We start from the raw sequence: 16,608 nt of genomic DNA on the forward strand, positions 1-16,608 counted from the left end.
CTCTGTATGGCCCTGGCTGTCCTAGACTTCTTTGTAGACCAGGCTGTCCTCAAACTCAGAGATCCACCTGCCTCTGTCTCCTGAGTGTTGGGATCAAAGATGTGTGCCATCACACCCAGCTATACTTAACTTTTTAAAATATTTGCATATGTTTGAATGTTTTGTCTGTCTGTGTCTGCACAATGTGTATGCCTGCTGCCAGGAGAAGCCAGTAGTGGCTTTCAAGATCTCTTGGGACTTGAATTTGATTGTTATCAACCACCGTGTGTGATGGGGATGGGACCCAAGTCCTCTGGAAGTGTTCTTAACCTCTGAGCCACCTCTCCAGGCACATACTTGCCTTTGTTGTTATAAAATAAAACCCTAGGCCTAGCCTGGTGCCACATAGCCCTTTAATCCCAGCACTTGGTCTCTGAGTTTGAGGTCAGCCTGGTCTATAAAGGGAGTGCAGGACAGCCGGGGACTCTGTTTATTACACAGAGAAACCCTGTCTCTAAAAACAAAACAAAAACAGAGGCAGACTCCTTGTAGTTTCCAGTTAGAGTCTTCCACCATACTGTTTGACATTTGGTGCCACTGATTCCTAAAAGATGGTACCTTTTGCCATACATTTGATTCAGTCTGCAAACCTTTCCTTCCCAGGGATGACCCTGAAAACGATAACAGTGAATTACCCACTGCAAAAGAATATTTCAGAGATCTCTACCACCGTGTTGATGTCATCTTCTGTGATAAAACAATCCCCAATGACCCTGGATTTGTGGTTACATTATCAAATAGGATGAATTATTTTCAGGTATGAAACATTGCTGTTTGCCACTTTAGCCTTTCTAGAAGACACATTACATGTTTGTGAGAGAAAGTGTCTAATGGCTTCCTTAAGAAGAAGACAGTTCCTTCAGAAATCCTGAGTTTCAGACTTCCCTGCACAGCAGATTTAAGACCAGTGCACACTGTAAGGTGCCTCAGAAAGTGGAGAAAGGCAAAAATTGATGAGTTTAAAGGTCCACAACATAGAAATGATGACTAAATCTAAAGAGATAAATACCACTTACATACTAAACATATTATCACATAATAAATGTGTAAATGCAGTTACTAATGTAACCTATCACATATTGTGCTATGTAAATACACACAGTTCAACTGAAAACCTTGCACAGATAGGTCATTTCCATGGCGACACATTTAAGAATATTGCTTTGGTATGGCTAATAGTACATTTCTAGGGATTTTTTTCAATTTAGGTTGTCTGTGCCTGTTGCTTTTTTTTTTTTATTTTTTTTAATTTAAAAACTAAGTAATGACCCCCGAGTTTGTATGAGCTAATGTCCACCTTACCCCAGAGAGCCAACCTCCTTTCCTCTGGTCCTCCTCTGCTTACTAGGTTGCAAAGACAGTTGCACAGAGGCTCAACACAGACCCCATGTTGCTGCAGTTTTTCAAGTCTCAAGGGTAAGTGAGCGTCACTCTGGATCTTTGCTGGCTGCTCCTTCCCTTTTGCGGTCTGAGTTGCACCAGGCCCCTTGTGAACACAGCTGACTGGATTGCCAGCTAGATCGCCTGCATGTATTTCAAGTGGTTTTGAAATACAGGTCTGTCATCGTTTACGTCTTAGCTACCTGGCCCTGATGGGGCTCAGTAATTGTCGTCCACCTCTGCTGCTGGAGTAGATTTTGGTTGGTCCTTCATGCTTCTTTGGATCCAGAGTCCTGTGCAGCTTTAGAGATTTTTATGTGCTCTGTCCTCTCAGAGTATTTTTAAATGCCACAACGAGAGACTAAGGTCTGGGGAACAGAAGTGGGCTAGGTAGGCGCACAGCCATATGTTTGCTTTTCTCAGTTGGTATGTATTGTAGACCAGTAAACAGTTTTTTTATTTATATGTTTTTTCTTTTCTTGTAGTTATAGGGATGGCCCAGGTAATCCTCTTAGACATAATTATGAAGGTACTTTAAGAGATCTTCTACAATTCTTCAAGCCAAGACAACCGAAGAAACTTTACTATCAGCAGGTATGAGTCCAAGTCAGTGTAACTAGGTGGTAATGGGAGGGCTTGGGTTTTCTTAGGGGTGTATTTGAACAGGTGTCTTTTTTCCCCCCTCAATAGCTTAAGATGAAAATCACGGACTTTGAGAACAGAAGAAGTTTTAAGTGTATATGGTTAAACAGCCAATTTAGGGAAGAGGTAAGCATGTTTACTTCACTATTAAGCCCCTATTATCTCTTCAGTCCCCTAGAACTAAAACACGAGAGAGTACTCTCAGTATGGGCATATGGTAGAGGCCTATAAAAGCCAGAAGTGAGCTTTGCCAAGAGCTGAAACAGGAGCTTGAAGTGTCCTCCTGGCTCCTTGGCTCAGGGCCATATCGTCCTCACACTGATACATCAGCCTTTGCCTGCCTAACTTGAGAACAGCCTGCCCGGAATGTGCCCAAAGCCAAGCTGTTCCCATGTCACATCTGTCCAAAAATATCACACTTGTGTGGTTACCAGATCATGTTACCTTCTGACTTCATCAGAACTGAGAAAATTGAAACATAAATGTAGTACTGATGAGGCGGGAACTACTGAGTTACTGGCACCTTTTCTATGGACTGGTCTCCTGGTGCTGAGAACAGGAGTGCTCTTGGGGGTGATGCAGGGGTGAGTTCTGGGAAAGTTGTGATCTATAGGCAGTCCTGGTTTGGAGGATATGGTCCTCTTACAGTGTGTGAATGCACAGTTGAGCTGTTAGGTGGGATGCCCTGCCTCTCCCAGCTTGAAGTTCTTGAGTTTGTTGTAGCAGAAGCCCGTGTTCTTTAAAGCTCTGCTAACACCCTGTCATCACTTAGGAGATAACACTATACCCAGACAAGCATGGCTGTGTCCGGGACCTGTTAGAAGAATGTAAAAAGGCCGTGGAGCTCGGTGACAAAGCATCAGGGAGACTTAGGCAAGTATCCCCTGAGCACTAGGCACGTGGAGCAACTGTCAGCTCCAAACCCGAGTAGAAACCAAGCGGCCCCATCTTCTCGGCAGGTGCTATTTGTAGAAGCCAAGCCGCTCTCCCCACTTGTCTTCAGCTGTCACCCATAGTAAATGCGTGTGGTGCCTGTGGCAAAGGGCAGGAGGATTCCCAGGCCGTGTGGTGTCCATACGTCTGGGTGGTTGAGAAGACTTGTGTGTATCCCTGTACAGACTGTAAAGTTGGGCCCCACGTTTTGCTTTTCTGAGTCTTGACATGTTTCTATGGACGCCTCACAGACAGGAGTCTTTGGGACTCTTTGGTTCCCAAAATGCTTTCTTAGGAATTTTAATAGACAGCAGGCGGTATTCTATCTGATATTGTTAAGCCTGCTGCCCTCCTGTATTGTATTCAATAACTAAAGAACGATACATAAAGCATAATTAAGTTAAGCCTATGCTTGTCTCACCTGGAGTTCCTTCTCCTGAGTGTACGGACATATGTCACCATGTCAACTCTTGTACCTTTTAGTATCTTTACATGAATGTAAATACTTCATTGTTCAATTTTTCCTCTTTTAGGCTGCTAGAAATTGTGAGCTACAAAATTATTGGTGTACATCAAGAAGATGAGCTATTAGAGTGTTTATCTCCTGCAACGAGTCGAACTTTTCGAATAGAGGTAACTGTCATCTTGCTGGCCTGAGAGGCTGCAGGTGGGGTGGCCTATCTTTTGCTGTAGTGGATGCTGCCATGAGCAGTATAAAGTAGCTTCAGTTGTTTGTTCATCAAGTCTTAAAGTTCTCAATTGAGGTCCATTTCAATTCCAGGCTGTAAAAATGCTGCAATATGAAGGGGAAAAAAAAAAAATACACACAGCACAGAGTAACCCTGATAAGTGTGCAAACAGTGATGCCAAGCACATGGCCTTGTGTAGCCATTGCCTCCCTCCACTCAGAGCCCGCAGTGCGGCGGCTGCTGCTTTTCATCCTGCTGCTCTTGAACCCTTGTGAGGGAAATTATGTGGGATTTGGGCCAGTGTGTTGGAACACACTTTTCACTTTGTTTTCGTTTGGTGATTTGGTTGCCTGCATGGATGTCTGTGTGCTGCTGCATGCAGAGTCCAGAAGAGGCCGTCACAGATGAGCCACTGTGAGCTCTGGTAGTCAGGCTCTGGGTCCTCTGAAGAGGAATCAGTGCTCCTAATCACCGAGTCATTTCTCCAGCCCCATTGTTGGTGTGCTCATTAGGTAAAGACAGGCCAGTCTGCTCTACATACCAAGTTCTACCAGCCTGAGCTACATAGTTAGGACAAGTATAAAAGTTTAAAAAAAAAAAAAAATTAGCTTGGGAAAAGTTAAAATGGCTCAGCTGGTGTGTAGTCTTCCTCCCTCCCCCCAAAACAAAAAAACAACTTGATGGCCTGAGTTTGATTCCCCTGAATCCACATAGTGGATGGGATTGGCTCCTGCAGATTATCCTCTGACCTGAATGTGCACACTGGCAGGCATGTGCATATGCACACTGATCAACAAATGTTTTTAAAAACTTTAATTTGGGGCTAGAGAGATGGCTCAGTGGTTAAGAGCACTGCCTGCTCTTCCAAAGGACCTAGGTTCAATTCCCAGCACCCACATGGCGGCTCACAACTGTCTGTAACTCCAAGATCTGACACCCTCACACCAACACACATAAATTAAAATTAAATTAAAATATTTAAAAAAAGAAAGAAAAAACTTTTAATTTGATAAGTGGGTACTAAGTAAGTCTAGGCAGAAACTCTTGAGTCAGTGATAGGAATAAAGCCACTGACATTTCTTTTTATTTTTTGAGACAGGGTTTCTCTGTGTAGTCCTAACTGTCCTGGAACTCACTATGTAGACCAGGCTAGCTTCTAACTCACAGAGATCTGGTCGCCTCTGCCTCCTGGGTGCTAGGATTAAAGGTGTGTGCCAGCACTGTGTGACATTTCTATAGTAACCAAAATATGAGTGTTTTGGCTTCCTCCAAAAAACCTGGAGTGTCTTCTGACTGAGTCAGCTGAGTGTGGCATTTTGGTAAAAATATGACTGTGAACCAGCAGTGTCCATTGCTTTAGCAAGCTACTGAGATGATCAGCTTAAAATGGTTTGTGGTGCTCAGAGTTTTGGTGATTTTTGTCCTGGCCCTGAGCCTATAGAGCGAGCAAACATCTAATAAGAAGCCCCTCACATTATGCTGGAAAAGGAGACCTGTTCCTATAGTTCCCTCCAGGCCATACCTGCAGTGACCCTCCTATACCCACTCAGCCCAATTTCTGTCACCTCCTTGTAGTGCCAGTCTGGTGAACACAGAGCCCTGGAGATTGTTCGTCTGGATCTAAATGGGAGTGTATCCATTGAGTGCCGGCTCAGGATTTAAGTGACAAGCACACTTTGTGTTTCAATTGTGTCTCCAGGAAATACCTTTGGACCAGGTAGACATAGATAAGGAAAATGAGATGCTGATCACAGTGGCACATTTTCACAAAGAGGTGTTTGGGACGTTTGGAATTCCGTTTTTACTGAGAATACACCAGGTAAGAGTTGAAAGGCTGGGCGTCTCCTGTCAGAAGCCTATGCCTTTGAAAGACTTGCTGGTCTCAGCTGCTTGGGCCGACAACCCTGGCTTTGGCATCGCATCTGCCACACAGCACTGCATGGGGATGATGATGGGAGTGTGTCTCCTGAGACACCTGTCCTGTGTCTTCCCAGGGCGAGCATTTCAGAGAAGTGATGAAGCGGATTCAGAGCCTGCTGGATATCCAGGAAAAGGAATTTGAAAAGGTGTGTGCTCTTAGGAGCCTGGCTCTGCCTCCGCCTACCACTTGCAGCTGAGCCGCTGTGTCAGCCTTGGCGGGCAGCAGAAGATAATGGGGGGAGTTTTACTTTTGTTTTCCAGTTTAAATTTGCAATTGTCATGATGGGCCGGCACCAGTACATCAATGAAGATGAATATGAAGTGAATTTGAAGGACTTTGAGCCACAGCCTGGTAAGAGGCTCTCAGCAGAGGGCCTTCATTTGGATTGTAGGCCTTGGAACTGTGCAACCCCTGGGAGGCCGGTCTCTGTTCATCTGCAAGCATTAATGCTCTGGCTGTGCGCCGATGGTGCATTGATGGGGCGGTGGCGATTCTGCGTCAGGTCTCCTGCAGCTATTTCAGCATTTGACTTGTGAAAAAAGGGGTCTAAGTAATACAGCCCAGTGTTGGCGTGGCATTACCAAACAGCTCCTGGTCTGAGCAGCCACCTAAGGTGGGGACTGACCTGGTACTGCCAAGAACCTTTTGAGGTCTTACTGATTTGTTCTCTGTCCCTGCCAGGTAACATGTCTCATCCTCGGCCTTGGCTAGGGCTCGACCACTTCAACAAAGCCCCAAAGAGGAGTCGCTACACTTACCTTGAGAAGGCAATTAAAATCCACAACTGACTTCCTTCCCATGTCTGAGGCGAGGGACAGCGTGTGGGTGTGTGCCCTTTTTAACAGCCGTAGAACTTTGGTGCACGTGCACTCTACCCGAAGTCTCCAGCAAGAGGATTTGCTGCTGATGTTATTTTATTTTGTTGAGGCTGTTCAGTTTGGCTTCTCTGTATCTATTGACTGCCCTTTTTGAGCAAAATGAAGGTGTTTTTATAAAGCTTGGATGCCAATGAGAGTTATTTTATGGTAACCACAGTGCAAGGCCACCTTCAGCATGACGGGGAGAAGAGGTTCCTAGGATATGAGTCCCTGGCACAAGGTATCTGGTTGGCCAGGTGCTGCCACCAGCCCCGCAGCTAGTCAGGCTGATGTGTAGGCTCTTCCGATTTCTTCTTCAGTTAGACTTTCAGTGACCTGTATGCATCTGTAAAGGCAAAACAGAGAAACAACCCTAATCAGTAACACTCTCCTCCACCGTGTGCATTGCTGGCCCTTCCTGGGGTTCTTCTCCTCAGCTGCCTGGGATCTTTTTAATAGACGTGTCACTTCGCCAGCCAGTACTGTGCAGCAGCCCATTTGCAAAGTGGATGCACTGAATACAGTCCTGACAGCTAGGATCTTTTTGTACACTGAGAACATTGTCAGATACAATTAAGGTTTACTCTGTTGCTTCTTGGCAGACGTCATGATCTGAGCAGGTGAAAAATCACTCTAGGCTTCTGTGAGGACAGAGTGGACGAGCAACAGAGGAGAGCCTTTTAGCAAGAGCGCATGCTCGCTAGTGGTTAGTAAGCTGTTGACTTTGTAAAAAAGATAAAATAAAAAAGGAAAAAATGGAAAATGAAATTGTATATTTAATGAATGAACCCTGTACTGTTTGCCCCTGGGAGGAGGTCATTTTCTGTTGGGCGAGTGCAAGTGACCCTGGCCTACTTGGACACTGTGCGTAGCTTTATTTGAGTCCTCTCCTCGTTTCCCTTTTTGTTGGAGCTAATGCCAGCTGCGTGTCTAGTTTTGAGTGCAAATAGAATCAGCAAGCCACACTTCTTTTCCCTCCCTCCCCAGTACTTCTGTTTGTTTCTGTAGCAGCAGTGTACACCAACTCTCCTGTATATTGCCTTTTTGCTGGAAAATGTTGTATGTTGAATAAAATTTTCTATAAAAATTATAATCCAGTGAGTGCTGTGGAAGCTGAGGGTGAGTGTGCTCCCCTGGACACAGGCCTTGGGAGCCTTGACATTGAGACAGAATTTCAGCCGCCATGGATTTTTCTCAGCTATAGGTTTTTTGCTTTGGGTGGCAGTTTTTATTTTTGAGACATGGTTTTGCCCTGCAGGCCTGAAACTTGCTACGTAGACCTGGCTGGTCTTGAACTCACAAAGATCCTCTGCCTCCCAAGTGCTGGGCTTAGTGGTGTGCACCACCATGCCTGGCTTCGTTGGTTTTGGGCTTGAGAGGTGGTTTTCCATAAGGTGGCACAGGCCTCTAATCCTGACAGAAGTTGAGGTAGGAGCATCCAGTCAACACCTGTCCAAGTGTAGGATGTAGCTGATGGTAGAGAAGTCATCTAGCGTGCAAGGCCCTGGGCTGTATCCCCAGAATCTAAGGAAAATGCCAGAGTCCTTGGGCCTCACGCATGTATTCAGACTGAAGAAGAGCAAGGTCTGGATGACATGTCTAGGGAAGGCCACTGGTGTGCTGTGGGTTACCTCTGGCCGCCTGGTTCTGAGCCAGTCTGTAACCTGACTTTCTCCATTTGCACTATGAATTGTGTGCCTTCTGAGAACTTGCTGTACAGAGATCAGTGGGATAAGTAGCAGATTGTGGGGATCCTGTAGGCCTTGATCCTACTGGGCCCTTTGGCCTCTGCAAATGAGAAGCTACAGGCAGTTGTAGGCAAAGCAGTGAGGACTGCTTGCCCAATGTTGGCCTTTGAACCCCAAGGTGGTCCTGTTTCCAGGTTTTGTTGGGGCTGGACAGTCTTAGGTACTCACAATTTCTATTCTCCCTTAAACATTAAATGACTATTTTTCAAAGAACTTCTTGTAGTGTTTCTTGTGTGCTGCATTCATTTTTCCATTTACTCCCAGCTCCAAAAATACTGAGAGTTCATTACCTGATTTGAGGTAAGGTAGAAGCAGATGTTTTAACATTTAAGCAGCAGGTGTCTGTACGGAAGTACCACCTGTCAGTAAAAAGCCGATGGCCTGTTAGCTGGGGCAGGAGATGAGGTGGGAGTTGAGCAGAGAGAGATGAACTCTGGGATAGAGACATGAGGATTCTGCCCACGGACTCAGGGAAGGACTTAAGAAATAAGGGAAGGTAACCAGCCATGTAACTCACACAGAACAGAAATTATAGGCGATCTAAAGAAGCAGTCAAGGGACAAGCCAAGCTTGTGGCCTAGGCATTCATTCATTAAAAAAAAAAAAAAAAAAGGCTCAGTCATTTATTTTGTGAACTGGGCAGTGGGAGCGACATCGTGTAATGACAAATACTGCTCCATGTTGGGTGCCAAATGTTGATTAAGTATCTGGCTAGTTACCAAGTAGTTGAGACAGACATACTGATTTATTTGAACAGCTTTAGCACAGTAACTGGGTAGGTGGAATTTAAACTAATTTTCTAAGCTAATCTAGCTACCTCCTAGCTGTACTCCCAAAATGTCAAACGGCCTCTTCCTAATCTTGTCCTCATTTCTTTCTCCTTCCTCTTGCTCTTCTTTCATTCACCCCAACCCCTGGTGGCGGATGGCAGCTTATGGTTCCCTACCCCAGACCTTAAGCCTGGGAACAGAAGGGCCACCTATTTCTATTCTGTCCAGTAATTGTCAGCAACTTTGTTTTGGGTTTTCGAGACAGGGTTTCTCTGTGTAGCTTTGGCTGTCCTAGACTTGCATTGTAGGCCAGGTTGGCCTCGAACTCACAGTCATCTGCCTGCCTCTGCCTCCTGAATGCTGGGATTCAAGGGGTATACTACCATGCCCAGCTTGTCAGCAACTTTTATTAACCAAATCAAAGATAATTGGGGAGCAAAGTTTACACAGCAAAGACTAGGTGTGAGAGACTACACGTTGAACTGCAACCAGATCCTGGAGCCAACACAGGTACCTTCCTACCTGTTGGCTCTCATCCCCTGAAGGTGCCAGGTCTTTCTGCTCTGGCATGTGCCTGTTGATGTAGGGGAGTCCCCACCCGTAGTGGTGGGGTCTTGGGCCAGAGTGTGACCCCTTGAGGACTTGCAGCCATGGTGGTGATGTGGCTCTGCTCAGGATGTGAATCTGGTATTGGTGCATAAGTCAACCCAGCACTAAAGAAGTGGACGCAGGAAGATGAGTTCAAAGCCAGTCTTGGCTACAAAGCAGATTCCGGGACAGCTTGAGTTACGTGAGACCCAGTCTTCAGAAAACAGGAACATTGCAGATGAGGTGCCGCACGCCTTTAATCCCAGCACAGAGAGGCAGGTGGATCACTGAGTTCGAGGCCAGCCTGATCTATAAAGAGTCCAGGACAGCCAAGACTACACAGAAACCCTGTCTGGGGGTGGGGGGCAGGAACATACCATGAAGGTACATTATCTAGGATTGGCTCAACAGCAGGTCCTTGCATGCTCTTAGCCCTCTGACATTAAGGCGGTGCTCCCAGGTCTCCCTGTATCTCCTTGGGGCCCCCCACTTACAGTAATTAGGCCTTCAAGAGCCTTGTACTAGCTGCGCTTGTGACCAGTGCATCTGGCAAGGAGAATCAAAAGGAATCCATTAGTCCCTGGCAGGGGGTTGATTCCAGGCGTGAGACTAGTCTGGGCTACATAGTGTCATCCTGTCTCAGAGTAGAAACTAGATCTGATTATGCCACATGGGAGTGAGGCATGGCCCCGGTCCCGGAGCCTTGCCACCCAACAGTCAACCTCATGATGCAGGTCCTCGTCTGCAGTGACAGGCTGCAGTTTAGTCTCCTGAGGTTGGGTTTGTACCCACCCACACACTGCAGAGAGTTTTAACACCTTCAAGTTGTATGAATTGTCACAGTGAGGTGTGGAGTTCTCTGGTGGATTGCGTTTACGGCAATTGCACAAAAGACCTCGTGGTTAATGCTGGCCCCATTTGGACCATAGATGATCGTGCCAGGCTTTGATGCAGTCCTGCTCTGACAGTCTCATGAGTGGGGTGAGGTTGAATTCCTGGGGTACTTTATTGGTACAGGCCTCAGCAGAATAGAGGGGAATATACTTCGCATTTGGTTGAAGGAAGGATCTAGCATCCTTGCCATGACGGGTATAGCAGCCTCTTAAGGGGGAAAGTGGTGATTGGGGACAAAGTAAAGCGCTTCTGTGGGACATAGGGCTGTCTTCAGGTCCAGGCCCTTCTCTGGCATGCTGCCCCTGTCCTAACCCTGAGCTGTTGAACAGAAGCTGCTCCTGTGGCTTAGTGCTCTGTCCCACTCTCCCCTGCAGTTTCTGGCTCCTAAGCAGCAGGAATGGTGCTCAGTTCCTAAGGGAGTGGGCAGTTGACTTTGATGTGATCCACTGGTGCCTCTGGTGTGCAGCCCAGCTGCGGGCCAGCTTCCCCACCCTGTGACAATCCCTTCACTCTAGGGGGCTTGTTGAGCTGTACTTTACTTACAGGCTGTTGGCTTGAAGGAAGCCCCCAGGGGAGTTCATTTCCTAGGTAAACAAAAAGTTCCATCCGGCCCGACTGTCCCTGTGTGTCCTTTAGGTTTGCTGGTGGTGGACATGGGCGGTTGTGTACCTGTGAGTAAGGCCTGCAATCTGAGACCCTCCGCGCTTTGATCTGAGGGCCAAGTGGTGGGTATGCTAGTCTTTGTATCTGCCAGGGCTCACTGGCCCATGCTAGGTCACATACCTTGTGCTGCTGGCTGAATGGCAGGTGTAGATGGCTGGGTCCTAGCTTGTACCTTCAACCCAGGATACATGTTAGGAGAGCAGACTCTCAGTAAAGCCCTGCTGGTCTCTATGAGGCGAACTCACCTATCTTCCTCTACCAGCAAGGAATACTGGGCCCCTGGACATTCTAAGCTCAGTTCTTCAGAGTTGGGCTTGCAGTAGGACAGGAGGTTGAGGAAATTGGGGAGCACATTGACGTTCAGCAACACACACACACACACACACACACACACACACACAATTTGTTTTTTGAGACAGGGCTTCTCTGTGAAACGGCCCTGGCTGTCTTGGACCCACATTGTAGACCAGGCTGGCCTTGAACTCGCAGAGATCCACTGGGATTAAAGGCATGTGTTACGACACCCAGCTCGAGGTTCATTGCTGTTGACAGTGTCAGCCTTCTTGCTTGGTGGTGTGTGGACAGGAGCTAAGGGCACATCAAAGAAGAGAGGCCGACTTCTCTCCCTGGCCCTGGTGTCTGCTCACTGTCCCTAGACTAGCTGGAAGGCAGATACTTCTGGGTGGACCTGTTCTGGGTAGGGTTGGGAGTAGGCACAGAAACCTTTGGTGACTGCTGATACCAGAATGTACCACACTGCACCCACCTGTCTGTCTCTGCGATAAGACTGAGTGACTCTTGGCTCTGATCCAGAGGGTGGGGCATCTAGAGATGAACACTATCAGCAGCCTCTTTCAGCTCTCACTGTTGACTCAGCAGCACCAGCTGTTAGAACCCTCACTCAGCAGCTGGGCACTGAGCATCAGCACTACTGTTAGAACCCTCACTGTTGAGTCAGCAGCTGGGCACTGAGCATCAGCACCGCTGTTAGAACCCTCACTCAGTAGCTGGGCACTGAGCATCAGCACTACTGTTAGAACCCTCACTGTTGAGTCAGCAGCTGGGCACTGAGCATCAGCACCGCTGTTAGAACCCTCACTGTTGGGTCAGCAGCTGGGCACTGAGCATCAGCACCGCTGTTAGAACCCTCACTCAGTAGCTGGGCACTGAGCATCAGCACTACTGTTAGAACCCTCACTGTTGAGTCAGCAGCTGGGCACTGAGCATCAGCACCGCTGTTAGAACCCTCACTGTTTGGGTCAGCAGCTGGGCACTGAGCATCAGCACCGCTGTTAGAACCCTCACTGTTGAGTCAGTAGACACCTGCTGACTCTTCAAACAAAGCTCAAGAGTCTGGATTCTCAGTCTGCGTTCTTCAGCTTTGGAGGAGATGGCAAGCCTATGATTGACCTGTAGGGTCACAGTCTGGGCAGAACCTTGCAGTCCAGTGATGACACACTGTTGAGTGACAATCAGTTTTTGTCCCAGAACTGAGACTCCTGTCTGAACCTGTCCAGGAATACAAGTCAAAACTGACATGTTGCATTGGGACAAAAGGGATCTAATCAGGAAGGCTGGAGTTGAGCGGTTCAAAGTAAAGATGGTTCACTATGGGTCTCAAGAGAAGGCGTCCTGTCCATGCTGACTTAGCATCCACATCTTGGAGTCTCAGAAGCTTATTTGTCAAACAGATCACCATGGTAGTGTGATCCGATGTCGGGCTGTTTCCAGTCAGCTAGGGCTTGCAGTTGTAGCTCATTTCGGCTCTGAAGTCCAGCTTCCCAGCATCTCAGGGCCTCCGTTGCAGGTGGTAGACCAGCTGTCAGGAGCCTCCCTCAGATCTGGAGAGCTGCCTGGCTTGGAGCAATGTGTCTCTCTAACTTGCAGGCTTCCAGGAAGCTCAGCCTGAAATGCTGGGAGATATGATCGTCCCACCAAACCTCCAGCCCACCCACAGTGCACTTAGTCACACCTGCTCACTTTTTTATGTCATGCTAATCTCAGAGTACCTACAAGCAGACCTGAGTGGCTGCCCATCTAGTCAGTCAGCAGACCACCTGGGCCTGGGTTTCTACTTCTGTCAGCTGGTGCAACTCTGCCCTCCTGTGGTGAGTGTGGGGATTACAGGGAACCCTAGCACAGATCAGCGGCTGGTGTGCCTCATGTGCCTATAGCTACCTATTTCCCCTTTTCTTTTACTTCAAATGCTTTCCTCAAGTCTCTTCCCCTTCTCTGTTCAAATGATGATAGCTGTGACAATATTTTTTTTTTATCTTTTTCAAAACTAAATGGCGCTCCAGTGTGGTAGCACACACCTGTCAAAGCAGCAATCCGGCTGAGCTAGGTGGGCTGTGAGTTCCAGCCAGGCCTGCAAACTCAAGGCCAGCCTGAGCAATTCATTGAGTCCTTGCCTCAAAATAAAAAAGGATCTCTCAGTGGCAGAGTGCTTGCCTGTCATACATGAAGCCCTGGCCTTAATCCTCAACATGGCAAACAAACACAAAGACCCGACTGGTCTGAAACTTGATTTCCCAACATCTCCCTCCTCTTGGTCCTCATTTCCCCCAGAAGTCTCATCCACAAGCCAGTTTGAGGTCTTTTAACAGCCGCCTCCTGCCCATTGGCGTCTGTAAGCCCGGGAGGGAGCTGTAAGGACTGTGCCTCATTGAGGAGCTCACCCCTGAAAGGACTCAGTGAGACTTATGCCATCCCAGTATCTGTAGCTCCTGCCTAAATTTCTGCTGGGTCCTGGGGGGTGTCAGACTGAACTAAGAAAGGCTCATGAACCTGCCTGGGAAAGTAACAGGATGGAGAGTGAAGGACAGACAGACAAGGCTGGAAGGATGGGCTGCCCTGGGTGTGCATAGAAGAGTGCTGCTTGGAGGCGGGGAGGGAGGCAGGAAGCAACAGATGGCCTCGGGTGACCTCATATTGAAAGAGTGGTCTGTGAGTTCTAGGCCAGTGTCTAGTGTAAGTGACTGTTGGAGTTTCTTTTCCTAGTGCCATGATAAGATATTCTGACAAGAAGAACAGAAGGGAAAGGGGGTTATATAAGCTCACAGGTGACGGTGGGAAAGAGAAGGTGGCAGCAGCTTGAGAGAGAGACTCACATGACACCCACAATCAGGAAGCAGAGAGGGATGACTTCCGCAGCCCAGCTCCCTTCTTCCACGTACACAGCCCAGGATCCCAGCCAGGGGATGGTGCCACCCATAGTGGGCAGGTCCTCCTGCCTCCATATGGAGGCCCAAGGTTGATGTGGGGGAATCATCTTCAAATCTTCTACCTTACTCATTTAAATGAGGTCTCTCAGAACCAGAGCTGGCTGATAGGGCTAGTCTTGCTAGGCAGCTTGCTCTGGGGGAATCCTCTCTCTGTGACTTATGAGGCTGGACTTACAGGTGGGCCACCCTGCCCAGCCAACACTCGTGTGAGTTCTGGGGATCCAAACTCCGGGCTTCATGTTTGTGAGGCACAGCCTCTTCCCAGCCCAACATGCTGGCTTTGTTGGATTCCTGAGCCATCCAAGGGAGAAGGCTGTGGGGTACTGGAAGGGAAGACAGAAGCCTAGAGAAATGGGGGAAGAGAGGTTGTGCAAGACCAAGGACAAAGCAGGCCAAGGAAACCCACTAGGAGATGGCCAGAGGGCATCTGCACCCCATGGGACACTGAGGATCCCGGACTGCAGAGACCCAAGGCCGATAGGGAAGAAAAAACGATTGTTGTTGGTATCGCACTTAGTGATGGAGGGCACTGGTGCCTCACTGGTACCCTTGGGAAAGGGTAGCAGGTGTGACGCTAGATGTGGGTTGGGAGTTTATACAGGCGAGGGTGTTGGTAACAGGTTTCCCAACAGGGCGCAAGCTAGAGCTGATGGGAAGGGAGGGCCTAGGAGAGAGAAGTAGCCGGTGGAGCTGTGGCATCTGTAGTCAGGTTGGAGGAGGCTGTCCCCCCAGATGGGTGGGCTTGGGCTTCACCCCTCCTCCAGTAGACACTAACCAGGACATGCAGGCGTACATAGGTGCCATCCATCGCACGAGGACAGACAGAGCAGGGGAGGGGAAAGGGTGTTCCCACTTGCTCACCACCACCCCCCCCCCCGACCCTGAGTGGGGATGCAGAGGGGCACACATACACACTGATGGTACTCCACTGCTGTTTATAGTGCAGGTCACAGTTTGTGGTAGTAGAAGATTTCCTGCTGGCACACGGGACAGGAGTGACTCACGTCCATGAGGCTCCATATGCAGAAGGGCAGGAGGCAGCAACCCAGGAAGCACCTGCAGCCTCAGAAGCAGCGTGTGCTCACCTGAGCAGGGTCCCCGGGGGCCGGCCTGCACCCTCATCACACTTCTGGGTGGGTCTCCGTTCTGGGGGGCGGGGGTTCTGCAGAGCAGGCCTGAGAGCCATACTGAGCCCTCTATTTCTTTACAGTAGTAGTGATGGCGGCCTGTCTGGAGCCACTTGCCCAGCAGGCAGGCATTATCCACCCCCACTCCCATCCACAGCCACCCAGCCAGAGGGCAGTCTCCCCCAGAGAGAAGTAACTTAACCCGATCTGGGACAACCCCTCCCCCCCACCCCACCCCCGTCCTGCGTACTCTAGCTGTCTCCAGCTGCATCTCAGTCCCCCCCTCACCCCCACCCCGTCCCTAGCAAGTCCCCACTGCTTACCCAAAGACAAAGAGGCCACTGCACAGAAGCCAGGTGAGGAGGCCTGGGACAGGGGTTGTCACTGTGATGATGTGGTTCCCACAGTAGGGACATATGGTCTGAATCGGCATGGAGGTTGTCACCCTAGGCACGCCAGTGAACATATCTGGGGAGGGGGAGGGGGAGCTGGGTCAGACCAGGGTCTCTTCCTCCCTGTCTCTAGCACCCCGTGCCTGGACACTCCTCCTAGATCATGACTCATCTTTCTCGTGCTCACCTGTGTACTCCAGCCACTGCGTACCTGCCCATCAGCCATTAGACTCTGTCCCAGTTAAAAGCAGCTAAGGGCAGGGCCTAGGAACCATGGAGCCCTTTTGCTCCTACGTGTGGTCCTTTCTGCCTTTCTAGGGGTGTTCCTAGCACAACCTACCAGACACAGCCCCACCCACTGTCTTTTGTTCCTTGCATTCGCTGATTTCCAGGCCCTGTGGTTAAAAGCAGGTGCGTGAAAGAGAAAAAAAGTGAACACACACAAGCACGCATGCGCACAAACACACATCGCTCCTGCCTCTTTGTAAAGGGCTCTCTAGCTCCTGGGCACCAGGCGTACATGTGGAGTATAGATATACATACAGGCAAAACAATTATACACATCAAATAAATCTAAAAAAAAAGTGGGGTTGGGGGAAAAAGTCTAGGATCTGGTTGTGGAGCACGTACCTAGCATGTCCCTTCACCAGTGCCACAGTAACAAGACAATAAAACACCCGGGCATGGTGGCACACACCTGCAATCCCAGCACTCGGGAGGCAGACCTGCCTTGATTGGTGT

General features: G+C 48.8%; 2 protein-coding genes across 3 annotated transcripts in view; one reads left to right on the forward strand and one right to left on the reverse strand.

Annotated features, from left to right (window-relative positions):
* The window catches only part of Usp7 (ubiquitin specific peptidase 7), a 51,036-nt gene extending 43,358 nt beyond the window's left edge, over positions 1-7,678 (forward strand). The window contains exons 22-31 of one of the 2 annotated variants that reach the window (XM_051167239.1): positions 643-796; positions 1,388-1,455; positions 1,905-2,013; positions 2,110-2,187; positions 2,834-2,934; positions 3,528-3,627; positions 5,383-5,502; positions 5,678-5,749; positions 5,865-5,955; positions 6,286-7,678. In XM_051167239.1, coding sequence (XP_051023196.1) covers positions 643-796; positions 1,388-1,455; positions 1,905-2,013; positions 2,110-2,187; positions 2,834-2,934; positions 3,528-3,627; positions 5,383-5,502; positions 5,678-5,749; positions 5,865-5,955; positions 6,286-6,392 — 1,000 coding nt within the window. In that variant the 3' untranslated portion in view covers positions 6,393-7,678. The remainder of the gene's footprint in view (positions 1-642; positions 797-1,387; positions 1,456-1,904; positions 2,014-2,109; positions 2,188-2,833; positions 2,935-3,527; positions 3,628-5,382; positions 5,503-5,677; positions 5,750-5,864; positions 5,956-6,285) is intronic. The other variant, XM_051167240.1, reaches the window with a different exon arrangement.
* Positions 7,679-15,271: 7,593 nt separating this feature from the next.
* Litafd (LITAF domain containing) lies at positions 15,272-15,940 on the reverse strand. Its single transcript, XM_051167246.1, has 2 exons — positions 15,799-15,940; positions 15,272-15,404 (listed from the first exon to the last, which is right to left on the reverse strand). Exons 1-2 carry the CDS (start codon positions 15,906-15,908, stop codon positions 15,296-15,298), a joined length of 219 nt encoding a protein of 72 aa, XP_051023203.1. The 5' UTR covers positions 15,909-15,940; the 3' UTR covers positions 15,272-15,295.
* Between the last annotated feature and the right edge of the window lie 668 nt (positions 15,941-16,608).

Source organism: Acomys russatus, chromosome 25 (assembly GCF_903995435.1).
Source record: "Acomys russatus chromosome 25, mAcoRus1.1, whole genome shotgun sequence".
NCBI lineage: Eukaryota > Metazoa > Chordata > Mammalia > Rodentia > Muridae > Acomys > Acomys russatus.